We start from the raw sequence: 13,461 nt of genomic DNA on the forward strand, positions 1-13,461 counted from the left end.
TTTATTTATTATAGTAAATAAATACGGTAAACAATTTCTTACTAGTAATTATTGAAATCATATTAGAAACTGTCAATTGAATTGAGGTACGACTCAATTAACATACAAATGATAATATGGGCCTTGGCCCAGCAGATCTATTATAGCTAAGGCCCAATGGGCGAGTCCCGGAATAATTTGAGCCGAATAGAATAATCAATATATATTAGATTCCCCCGAATTTACAGTTATTAATCAGCTTAAGTATCTCAAACTAAAACTCATAATTATATATTCTTCAGTATTTGAATTTCAAATTTCTAGATAATTCTCAAGAGATTGAATTTACAATGTTCGTAAGCTTAAACTTTATATAGTAATTGGTATTAGAGTCGATGATTAGTTATAGTATTACAGTAATTATGATCTAATTGAATCTGGATCTCCTATATGATTCCATTATATATACACTAGAGTAGTTACCTTACCTAATTGAAAGCGCATCACATTCACAATCAAATTGATTCTCAAGAATTATAATTAATGGCTTCGCAGCTGCCGTCATATTATCCATTCAACGAATTTACGCCGCCGCCGTCGTATCCGCCATTGGCCGCCGGCTCTCTCTGGGTCGAAGACTATCCGCCTTATGATCAATCGTTCGAGTTAGACGGCGGCGGCGGCGGCAATTATAATCCCGGGTTCAAGTTCCGGCCGACCGACGAGGAGCTGATCATCCACTACCTTCAGCCGGAGTTTCTTAATGCCTCTCTGCCGCAGACAAGGATCATCAATCATGCAGATATCTACGACTACGAGCCACACCAGCTTTCTGGTATATACTCCTATATTTTATGCAATTTTTCTTTTTTTTGAAAAAGATTCTACGTGGGTTTTGAATCTTGATGACTTTCGACACTTCTTTAGAAAAGGAAATTAAAAGAAAATAACAAATGCATGATAATCTTCAATAAGTCCGTACAGATTTCATTAACCAACGTAATTACGTTCGGTCAAGTTCTTAATCAATCACAATATTTACAACGATGGGAAGGTTCCGTCATTAACTCGATCGACGTCATGATGAATTTGGAGTATGATGAGTAGGAACGTAGGTAGGTTTGGTGAAAATTTGTTGGTAAATTTTTTCTTATTTGTTGAGGGGCATATTAATTAATTAATAACGTAAGTGATCGATGTTGAATTGAATTTGCAGGTTTGGTTAACGAAGATCATGGAGATGGGAAGATGTATTTCTATACTTGGATAAAGAAGATTGGAAAATCCAAGACAGATCGAAGCATAAAATCGAAAAAGGGGAATTGGAAGCCAACTCAGGCCCCCAAAGAAATCAAGGGTAGTATAAGTGGAAGTATCATTGGCTACAAAACATCTTTTAAGTATTATGAAGGCAAACAGAAAACCCAATGGCTGATGCAAGAATACAAGCTCAACACTTCACACCATTCTTCTCGACAACTTGTGCTCGCAGTAGTCTACTTTCATCGCCAGAAAAGCAGAGACGACAACAACGATGACTGCTGAATTCAAGCACCACTTTAATCTGTTGATTTTGGCTTTTGATATGATGGCTTGCGGAGGGGTGCTGACCTAGTTAGGATTCAAACAATACTTTTATTTATGTATATATTCAAGCAAATCACTACGAATGTAAATTAGCTCATGTTTGCCATTACTCTGAAATGGTATAGTATACATGAGTGGATTACAGGAACCAAAATTTATAGATACAAAACAACATTTTTCAAATAATTTGCCAGTATTAACAAAATAATGAAAAAATTAACACCACAGACAGATATTCTTGAAATAACAAAGAGCAACAAAAATTAGAGAAATTAAAGTCAGCAGTTGTCTCCTTCCCCTACTTCCCTGGTATAAACAGGTATTTGCCATATTTTGGTGTTCTTTTTGGGATCATCTGTGAGGCTGAGGTCTGTATCGTCTTCTTTGAACGTTCGAATGAAGCTTTTGGCTCCCATCATAATAAGCCTCTCCACCATGAACAGCTGGTAATTGTTCTCAATTATTGGATCCAAAAGACTGCTGTAATTTGATGAATAGGCCAATTTGTACCTGCAAATACACGAGAATATGAAGAGAGACGCGAGAATGCATCCTTCCCGACTGCCGCTATGCGAATGAGATGAAAAGAACTCATTCTTGATTAGAGTAGAGCAATGAGTAATTAGGGCCAAATGATCAAACATAAGTAGTTTTGCCTATAATGGGACATCTTGGACTCTTCCTAACTATAGATGGATTTGAGTTTTGAATGTATTTACATTGTAGGAATTCATTAGAGAACTGACATATATAAGTCGGCAGAAAGTTACCTCACAGATAAGGGCGAAAAGAAGCCGGGAGTCCTCTCATTGGATGCAATGAAGAGGGTTCGACCCGGGGGGACCCATTTGGAAATTCTACAAAGAATGAACTCAGCACGTGTATCTCTGTCGAGATGTGGATGTAAGCTTCGATGGACACCAAATCTGTCCTTCCTAGTTTTTATCTTATCACCTCGTCGGACATGGATAGCATCGTAATCCCCAAGATGAGCCTTTATCTGGTTTAAGCAGCATTTCCTATTATAAGCAGAAACTGACTTAGAGAAAAGTAGCTAAATTGCAGTGGATTACCTTTTCCGCTGCATCTCGTAGCTTCTTTGCAGCCATTGATGGAAGAAAGGAATACGGCAACATAATAGAACTGCGGTTGTTCCGATCCTTGCACTCCATGAACCTGAATGACTACCATGATTAATACCTACACAGAAGTTATCAAGATTCAAAAACTAATAATAAGAAGAAGAGTAATTGGATCATAAGTAATTGTTACCTACCATGAGAGTGGACTGGCAGTTCGATTTATGAGTAGAAGATTTGAATACATTTTTTTCTGTTGGAGATCAGTTCGACTAACTCCTCGCACGTGTGCTATCCCTCTGGATCCCAGTTTCATGCTTGTAGTAAGGACATGGTGCCACGTTTTCGAATTATCCAAAATCACAGGCACTGTGTTGGACATGAAATCCAGATCATACAGGGAATCCATACCACAGGAGTTACCTGCCCACCTATAAAGAAGAAGATCGGTTACATCATTAGACAACAGAAACAACATGTTTGTAGCTACTGCAAAGAACTCAAAGCAAATTAACAGGGTTAGTCTATAATAAGCAAACATTTTTCATAATTTCAAGAAATGACGAACATTCCCTAATTCTGTATATGTTCAAGATATGCAATTACTTGAGTTAAAATCAAACACTATCTGAATCTATCTCCAAACCATCATTCAACATTACAAAAACCCGAAAAGATCATATTCTGGCTTAAGTACACTACTGAACCGCAGAAACGAACTCACCCTTCCTCAGAAACCACATTGCCAGATTGATGGAGAATTCCTTTCTTATTGTGTATTGGATTTATACACAACCTGGAAGGCATTACGAAGGTCCTGCAATCGGAGGAGAAGAAAAGTTTAAAGAAGATAATTAGTCTGAAAGCACACTATGCTGCCAAGAAGGGTGTGATTTGCATGACTAAATCCATTCTCCGAGAGCCATCAGCCTCCAAGTAAAGACGTCCAACATTATACCACACGAAACGTCCTTAACTCAAGATACAGATCTAAAACAACTCTGATCTTCTTACGTCTTAATAGCTAATAAGTAAGATAAAATATTATGAGTTTCGAGCTCCCTAGATGAACTTCAACCATTCAACTCAGTTGTTAATAAAAGAAATAGGCATGAAAAGTGTCTATCATTTTCATTGTTTATTGTTAGGAAACAAATTTTTATTGCTGTCATGTTATTACACAAAACAGAAAATTCACCTATAGGCATCCCAGATCTAGTAAGTTTACTCACAAGTTAAATGGTCATATGAACTTCACTATAGCTAGAAAATCGGAAATTGCAAACCAAAATCGAAAACCATCAAAGAACCGAATAAGGTTGTTCATCAACAGAAACCATGAGTGAACTAATCACAGCCAAAGTTTAAAAAATTTGCAAGAACAGAGACCTATAATACTTCCTAGCAACAACATCATAGCCTATCCAATATAGTAAACAAATAACATCAAAACCTAAATAAACTGATCAATGCATAACTCTGCAAAAGTAGAAAGTGACTACTGCAAATCCCCAAATCAAGATTCACAGCAATCACAGTTCAGCTGAACTGATGCAACTATCCAATATAAATGAACAGAAATAAAATCCCATAAACTCAAAACTTCACTAGAAATCCAAATTACAAATAAATGCAATCTCTACAAGCAAAAAAATACACAATTACCTGCCCAGAAACAATGCCTCCTCAAGGGCACACCTAAGGCTGGACTCTTGGTGCCCTAAACCCTCGCAAGAGTCGCAGTGCTTTCCGGGGCAGTCAATTCTGCTCCCCCAATACAAGTACTTGTCGTGCAAAGTGTGGCGATTTTGGGGTACGATATTCTGTATGCTGCCGGGCGCCGAAACCAGAGACGACACGAGGTACAACACTGCAATGCACGCGATCGAAGCTGTGAGTATGAAGATTGAAGATCTGGGCTTTGTTAATTTCGCTTTCGGGTGGATTTTGTGGATCGCCATTGAGCTCGAGCCCTCCAATTTTGTTCAGTTTATGATGGCGGAGACCGGAGAGCATAAAGCCTCCATTTCTTTAAAGTTCGTTTATTTTATCCCTCACTTTTTTTTGCCCTTGTCAATGGTTGACTACTACATGTGATTTGTTGTTGGATTTGGATCTGTTTCTTGATAGCTTGATTATTTTATTTGTTTCTTTCGTTTTTTTTTACGTTTTATTGGAATTCACACCAAAAAAAAAAAAAAAGCGAAGAGGCAAAATTGATGCAATTTAATTTTTATGAAAAAGTAACAATCATAATTTAATTTAATTTAATTTTTATGAAAAAGTAACAATCAATTCGTGGAAGATTAGAAGCTAATTAATCATCATAATGGTCGAAAGATATGTATCCAACTGAATAATAGTGATTGCTTATTAGCAAAGTTATGCTTAAATTTTTAAATATCAACAAAACCCAGCCTTGTGCTTTACGGATTTTGAGAGCCCACCCTGATATTTGGTGACCTCTATTCAATATGATACTCACATTTGAAATCTATTATATAATAGGATTAAGCCTTAACCTATGTGGCATATCTAAAATCTCACCATTTCAAAATTTACCATATATAATCTACATCATTTATTAATTAATTAACTATTACATTCTATATAAAGATTCATTAATCATAATAAATATAATTAATAATAAATATATATATATATATATATATAATATTAACATTACATATAATCTAAATTAATAAATTTTATTATTTATTTTTTCTAGATAAAAATTAGATTTACATGTCTGATAAGAAAAAAATTATAATCTATATACGATAAATTATTTTAATTGAATGTTAGTGATTAGGTGCATATTTGTTATTAATTTTATATTTCTCAATAGCGTACATATTATATGTATATGTTGCAATATATTATATTGTATGAATATATATATATATATATATAATATTTATATTCTTAATTTTCAATAAAATTAATTTTAAATTAAGTTTGAATTGAGACATGCACGTATATGTAAATTATAAACGGGTCCGATCATTGATTTACATGTTTGCATAATAAGGCACAAATTCTATAAACTGATTACTTTAAAACAAAATCTTATTTTATGTCTATCAAAATAATTAAAATTTTATTTATATTTTTTATAAAATAAATCCATACATTTTATTTATATAGGGAAGAAAAATATATTTTTCATTTCTGCAAACTTTATTTGTTTATGTTCGTCCAATAATAATAATAATAGATAAATTATGAAATTAATAATGCATAAATTAAGAATTTAGATAAAGAACAATAGAGGATATGATGTTAAAATATATTAGAAATCTTTAATCATGTATCAAATTTATAATAATCTCAATCGAATGAAGAATCGTATCATTCACCTCATTTCACATTGAGTATTTTTATAAGATTTCACCAAAATAAAACTTATACAAGATCTTGCTCTCCAAATTAAAAATCTACATTTAATTGACGGAATGATTGAGACTAATACAAATTGAATTATTTTGTCAATTTAATTTGACCAAATTTATTTAATTAAATACATGGTCTAATTAATTTAATTTGAAAAAATAAATTGGTTTGATTAAGTAAATTATTTCTTCAATTTAATTTGATTATAAAATAATATATTTTGTATAAAATTTTAAAAATAAAATTTGGATTCAACATAGATTTTTTTATGAAAATCTATCAATTAAATTACTAAATAAATTAATACAATTTGAATCTCGTGTCAACTTTCTTAAGCTACACACAAGATGATTTTCAAAACTTAGTTATGGTCTTTCAAACTTCAAACGAGATAATGTTCACGAGTCAATTTTATTCTTTCAATTTTTAGACGGAATGATGCTCGAAACTCAAGATTTGAAGATAATTAATGTTCACGAGTCCATTTTATTCTTTCAAATTTCAAACGAAATGATGCTCGAAACTCAATTATGATATTTCAAACTCCACATGAAATAATGCACAAAAAATTGTCAAGATTTTTCAAGCTGCATACAAGATGATATGTTTAGAAGTTAGTTATGATCTTACAAGCTAAAGATGATAATGATCTTTAAAGTTACACACAAGATAATTCTTGTAACTTAATTGTGGTCATTCAAAGTTCAAATGAGATGATACTCACAAGTCAAATTTATTTTTTTTAAACTCCAAACGAGATGATTCTTGGAACCCAGTTATAATATTTAAAACTAATAATGCATAAAAATTTGTCAAGATTTTTTCAAGTTCCATACAAAATGATGTTTACAAGTTAGTTATGATGTTAGAAGTTCCAAATCATACAATCTCACAAGTCAACTTTGATTTTTAAAGCTTCAGATAGTGATGTTAAAAAAACTTGACGCATAAAAGTTCATTTTTTGTATTTTAAGGTCTAGACGAGATGATACTCAAAAGTCTGATGTTCAAACGTTAGTTGTCGTCTTCCGAAATTTAGATTATGATATGATCCTACAAGGTTCAGACGAGATGATACTCAGATGAAATAAAATTATAAAAATCAATACATTTTTCAAAATATTATTAAATAAAAATTTACATAAAAAGAATAATTATTATTCTAACAAAAGGTTAACATTTAATTGAGGAATATGATTCAAATTAATATAATTTCAACTATATTACCTTAAATTAAATAAATTTAAAAATAATTTATATAATAAGATAAAATAATTTCCCGTCGAATTTCGACGGGTTGCGCACTAGTATTGTTGGCTTCATTTCCAAATTCCTTTTCTAGGCATTTATGAGATATTTTATGCGTAGATCACCTTGTTTTCAACAAATTAGTAACAAATTAATGCAGTATGTAAGGGTATTCTGCTTTAGGATTGCAATAAGTTGGTGGATTGATGAATGTTGAACACGGTAAAAATAAGTTTGTTAATAGAAGTATAATGATTTACTAATAAAACAAAACCTGAGTTAAATATATAGGTGTAATTGGGCCTAAATATACATTCATCAGTTTTAGTCTTCCACATAAACTGAATTTTATAGTATTTCAAAATACACAAAATTTCAATTGTTATGATTTTTCATACTATCATCAATTAAAATCCTAGATAATGATAAGGCAAACGCTTAGAATATCGGCATGAATTGTTATGATTTTAGTTTTCCACATAAACTAAATTTTATACGATTTCGAAGTACACAAATTTTTAATTGTTATGATTTTTTATACGTCAGTTAAAATCCTAATTAAATAATGATAAGGCAAACGCTTAAAATATTTTCATGAATTGTTATGATTTTTCATACAATCATCAATTAAAATTCTAAATAATGATAAGGCAGACACTATCTATGATATCGGTGAGTATCTATGTTAGTTAGTAGTCACAATGACACTAATGTAACCATGAGAGAGAGAGAGTTGAAAAAAACTCTTCATAAAGTGAAAGAAACAAAGTACATAGCAATACACAACCAACTCAAAATCTCTTCAGCAGTGAGCTGTTTCTCTTTTATCATCTACTCTCATATCTGTACAATCCTCAGCCAAATATATTACAAGGACAAAATATATACTGCACCAAGAATGCAGAAAAATGGCTATGGCTTCTTTGTGCAATTCTAACATTCTTTCCATGCTCTCTCTATCTTGTCAAGGCATCCAAATCTGTCAACACCACCATAAGCAGGCGTGTAGCTCGGCTATCATTCAAGCCTTCTGAAGTGATCGGGAAGAGATTCCATGAAGAAGTCGAACAAACCCCAAGAAGCTGAGCTTCCCATCCCCGTGCCTTATCCAATCCTTCAGCACTACGTGGACAGGAACGGATGGACTAAGCCCGAGTTCCTGTCAGAAAAAAAAAGAAGACGAATGTCAGGAATTACTTATAGAGGGCGCGCAAGAGACAGAGAGAGCATACTGAGGCGAGTTCTTCTATCATAATAGGCCTGTTTCCATCCTTCTCGAAGAAATCATAAGCGAGGCGTGCATGTTGCTCCCAGCTCACTGTCACTTCCAGCTGATATACGCTTATTGCTGCCGCACAAAATTCTTCAAAATCCATTTTTTTGTATTGAAGAGAACTTATCTGCATAACAATAAAAAATGACTTCCATTAACTTCCCATTTAGGTAATGTTGTTCCTTCATGAAGAAATGCTCTGGTAAAAATGTCTTACCACGTTGACATATTCTAGAACCCGCGATTCCTTCATCGCATCAGTGGAGTTCTTTGCAATTGCCTGTCAACATTCATTTAGTAGGCTGAGTACAATACAAGACAAATCGATAGAGAGAGAGAGAGAGAGAGAGAGAGAGCTTACTGATTTGAAGTTCTGAAGGGATATTAATCCACTTCTGTTTGGCCCTAACAATGTGAACTGTTCGCGAAGATATGTCAACTGTGGAATTGTGAGTGTTCTTGCAAGAGCCTGTTGCAACGGCAGAACGCGTAATATTATTATGCATATCCACCAAAAAAACAAAAAATGAAAACGCAAGCAACCTGACTTCTAGAGTTTATGAGAACAACCTCATTTTACACATTAGAGAGTTTAGAGAATCACAAATTATGTCACTAAAGATTTTTAGTGTTTTTCTTAAACAAGAAGCAATTGCATTGAGGAATTAGCCCAAAAACATCTTATGATAAAATGATTCTTTGAAACAGGATTCCCAATATACTGAAAATTTACATACCCCTAAAGCAGCCTTCCTCAGAGAAGAAGAGCATACGTAAGCTTTTACGAGCTTATATGCTATCATATCCAGAGGAATCTTCAAGTCTTGGATACTGGCCAGCCACGGATGACCTAAAGAGCATGAGCCACCGAATTAAATCAAGTTAATCTAAAGGCTAAACAATAATCTAAATGATTTCTGTTGGCATCTGCTATTGTTTTACTACTTACTAAGAGCCTGGGCTGCTGTTAGCCTTTTACGATAATCCTTGTTCAACAATCTTTTCACGAAATCTACAGCATCCGGAGATGAGGAAGGCCAAGGGGCTTCATCAAAGCTCGGGTCAGCCTTTAGAACAGCTCTGAATATTCCAGATTCTGTTCTCGACCAGAAAGGTCTGCTTCCACAAAGAAGTATATAAGCAATGACACCGATACTCCACATATCAGCCTCCGTTCCGTATGATCTGTGCAAGACTTCAGGTGCCACGTAGTAAGCACTTCCAACAATATCATTCAGCCTTTCATCTGCCAAAAATGTCGACCATCAAACTCAACTCACAAAATTAGAATAAACATACCAGCATGACTCCAGTAGCAATAGACTGAACCTGGCTTTACATAATCAGAGAGTCCAAAGTCGATGGCCTTCAGGCAGGAATTCTCGTCTTTTGAAGTAAAGAGAAAATTCTGAGGCAATGAAAGAAATCACAGTCATTTTGAGGAAAATGGAAATAACTTTCTCTATAAATAAAGAATTAGCACTTCTATATAACTCTATATTTTTTTTCATTTACCAACAAATGATAAAAAAAATTCAAGAAGTTAATGCACACATTTATTTTTAAGACATATTTCTTATTAGAGCAGGTTATTATGCGGACCTTACAATATTTTTAAGACATACTGTATGTCTTATTAGAGCAGGTTATTATTAGAGCAAGTTATTATCCGAGAATGTAATTTAGTTTCATGGAAGGGAAGGCATAACTGGGTATTCAGGAGTAGTACCTCGGGTTTTAGGTCACGGTGGACGACACCCTGAAGATGGCAATAGGCAACCACATTTAAAATCTGTACCATGATGGTTTTTGCATCTTCTTCAGCGTATTTGCCACCCCTGTAGCAACAAAAAAAATAAAAATAAAAACTCTCTGGAAGGATAAGAAGCGCAGGAGAAGTATGCTAAAAAAGATGAGTATATAATCACCTAGAAAGTATCCGATCGAGTAATTCTCCTCCTTTGCATAACCTGGATGAAGCAAAAGGATTATAGAGATGACATTCATGACTTTGATAGATAATTATTATCTTGTGAGGTACAAGATAATTTGCTCTAAAGAAATGTAAGTTGCATTCTTCAAGTTTTTATTTATATATAGTATTTATGAAGCCCTTGCTGGGATTTTACGAAAGCACTCCAAAAGGTGCCGGTCAAGTATTCCCCAAATGCATGATTTAGTCTCGTCTTAATCCTGATCCTTGAATTCTGAATAGCATAACCAAATATTTCTGCCATTTATTTCAAATACTACAAAATCATGTGTGGTTAATAACATTGAATAATCAACATACTACATCAAGCATTAGCATACTACATTAAACCTTCAGAATAACCCCAATATGTGAAGGAAGAAAACTCGAAAATGTCATCAGTAAACCATTTATGTTGTTTGAGAGATTGATGAGTCAAGTTTACACAAACTACTGCCATATGCAATATCACAAAAACTGAGATTAACATGCTTACAAGATAACGTGACAATGTAAACTCTGTTTTCAATTCAGGATCATATGATATATACAATTAGCCATGACCAATCATTGGAACAATGACAAAGCAAGAAATATAACAGAAGCAGTGCTAAGTCTGAACTTACTCCATCACTACGTATACATTGTCTTCATCCTCATACGCCTCGTAGAATTGCACCAAGTTTGTATGCCCTGTTAGAGCTCGTAGTATCTTTACCTCCCTTCTAACGTCCTCTATTGCGATTGCAGTAGTCATCTGCACAAGATGAACATTATATACACAGAATTATGAATCTAGATATGCATTGTCATTTGGAACATCAAATATCAACCACACACACACACACATTTCTCCACACAAACCAAAACCACTTTGAGTCATCAAGAACAAGACCTTTGATTTCAGGATGACTTTAACAGCCATCACAAACACACACACACACACACACATTTTTCTCCACGAACCAAAACCACTCTGAGACATCAAGAACAAGACCTTTGATTCTGGGATGACTCCAACAGCAATCACACACACACACACACACACACACACACACCGAAACCACTTTGAGCCATCAAGAGCAAGACCTTTGATTTTGGGATGACCTTAACAGCCACATCCTGCCCTTTCAAGCCGCCCTTCTTCCCTACAGCTGCTGAGGTGTAACCAAAATGCCCCCTGCCGAGCTCTTCCCCAAAAGTATAATGGCTTGTGAAATTCTTGCAAAACCCAAAATTCTTGTCCAAACCAACAACCTCACACTCACTCCCCTCAGGAATGGTGGCCTCATTCGGCTTCACGGAGCCATGCCGCCGAGCAAGCAAGGCCTTGATGTGCTTAGCCGGCGACGGCGGCGGAAATGGGCGCTTGAAAAATCGCAGAGGAGTTGAAGTAACACTGCCGGAATTCGCCGGCGAATTCTTGAACGCGCTCGGCAGCGGACTCGGGCTGTAGAACGGAAACTTGGGCGTTTTGCCGGTTGAGGAACTGTCATTTTGCACGTGGACACCCGGATTTTCAGACAGGTTTTGCGGCGGCTCAGTGGGTTTTCCATGACAGAGTCCCATGGAATTGGGAACCCAATTTTGAGGAGATTAGTTAGGAACCAAACTTGAGAATTTTTCAAGAATCTGATCGATGCGAATTTCAAAACATTTGAAGTTGAAGAAAAGTTGATTCAAGATCAATTTGAGCACGATAATTATCAATTTTGGACAAGAACTCAACAAAGACAGGATCTTCAAGCTTGATCAGCATTTCAGTTCAAGAAATGTGTGGAAAATATACACTTCGAATCACTCATACACTAATAGCAAGAGAACACAGTACCCTGAGAGAAAAGATGAACAGAATAAAACAAAGATAAACAAGAAGGTAAAGAATGAGAGAGGAAAAAGAGCGCAAAAGCGAGAATAGATGCTTAGCATAGGATGCAAGAAAAAGATAAGTAAAGCAAAGAAACCCATTCTCCTTTGTTCCTCTGCTTTTGCAACTTTTTTTTTTTTTTTTTTTTTTCAGTATAAAATTTATTTACCACCTTTTCATTTAATTGTCATGGAATTATTTCGTTTTCTTTAATTTTCGGTGGTATGTGGAGAAATGTCATTTCTTTTTGTTTGAGGGCCTATTATTAATTGATGATCACGGTGGTGTGGTTTGAATACTTCCACCCTGTCCTTATTGAGAGAGAGAATTGTTGTGTATTGTATAGTTTTTCATGTGTAAACAACTAAACATCAACCAACAACTAAGCAACCCAACCCCGAGATACATACATATCATATGCATCGTTTTTTCTTCCACGATATTGTGGATGAAAAACATAAATATTAAAAAAATATTAAGAGATGAATATAAGTGAAGAAAGGGATCCATTCAAATTAATTTATTAAATAATTTTTTATATATCACGTGTGAATAAAAATAAAAATATAAGCGTATGTATCCTAAGGGTGGGATTCTAGAGAGAACGACACTATTTGTGAGAACGTGAGAACCATCAAATGTAATGCATTCGCTGTTAAAATTAATACACTCAAAAAAATAAAAAAAATTGCTCCCTTCAGGATTCAAACCCAGGATCTGCATTCATCCAACAAGATGATGCATCCACCGTAGATCTTGATGATCGAATGGCTGAAAATGATTCCCTGCTCTTCTTTTATTTAGTGGTTCTTTCTTGAACCTCTCCCTATATCCTAAAAATAATTTGTTCCTTTGATCAATAATCTATTTGTTACGTAGTCATATGTCCTAAAAATGATTTGTTTGTTTGCTCAATAATAGATTTGTTACAATAATCATGTTTTTTTTTATGTTACAAGAGGTAACATAAATACGTCGCCGCCTAAAGTGGAACCATATCATCAAACAATATAATACAACAATAATACATCACCATCTAAAGTGGAATACGTCGCCGCTAAGC

General features: G+C 34.3%; 3 protein-coding genes across 3 annotated transcripts; 1 reads left to right on the forward strand and 2 right to left on the reverse strand.

Moving 5' to 3' along the window:
* Window positions 1–450: 450 nt before the first annotated feature.
* On the forward strand, window positions 451–1,749 carry LOC131003028 (putative NAC domain-containing protein 94). Its single transcript, XM_057929498.1, has 2 exons — window positions 451–814; window positions 1,196–1,749. Exons 1-2 carry the CDS (start codon window positions 523–525, stop codon window positions 1,522–1,524), a joined length of 621 nt encoding a protein of 206 aa, XP_057785481.1. The 5' UTR covers window positions 451–522; the 3' UTR covers window positions 1,525–1,749.
* On the reverse strand, window positions 1,648–5,012 carry LOC131003015 (uncharacterized). The gene is made up of 6 exons (XM_057929489.1): window positions 4,311–5,012; window positions 3,370–3,462; window positions 2,843–3,076; window positions 2,640–2,742; window positions 2,337–2,566; window positions 1,648–2,076 (listed from the first exon to the last, which is right to left on the reverse strand). The coding sequence occupies exons 1-6, from the start codon at window positions 4,604–4,606 to the stop codon at window positions 1,845–1,847; spliced, it is 1,188 nt and encodes a 395-aa protein (XP_057785472.1). The 5' UTR covers window positions 4,607–5,012; the 3' UTR covers window positions 1,648–1,844.
* A 3,007-nt stretch (window positions 5,013–8,019) lies between these two features.
* On the reverse strand, window positions 8,020–12,637 carry LOC131003037 (CDPK-related kinase 7-like). Its single transcript, XM_057929504.1, has 11 exons — window positions 11,621–12,637; window positions 11,158–11,288; window positions 10,488–10,529; window positions 10,289–10,397; window positions 9,889–9,967; window positions 9,509–9,805; window positions 9,297–9,409; window positions 8,921–9,028; window positions 8,777–8,839; window positions 8,519–8,686; window positions 8,020–8,445 (listed from the first exon to the last, which is right to left on the reverse strand). The coding sequence occupies exons 1-11, from the start codon at window positions 12,098–12,100 to the stop codon at window positions 8,308–8,310; spliced, it is 1,728 nt and encodes a 575-aa protein (XP_057785487.1). The 5' UTR covers window positions 12,101–12,637; the 3' UTR covers window positions 8,020–8,307.
* Window positions 12,638–13,461: the final 824 nt, after the last annotated feature.

This window comes from Salvia miltiorrhiza, chromosome 1 (genome assembly GCF_028751815.1).
Source record: "Salvia miltiorrhiza cultivar Shanhuang (shh) chromosome 1, IMPLAD_Smil_shh, whole genome shotgun sequence".
In the NCBI taxonomy this organism is placed as follows: domain Eukaryota; kingdom Viridiplantae; phylum Streptophyta; class Magnoliopsida; order Lamiales; family Lamiaceae; genus Salvia; species Salvia miltiorrhiza.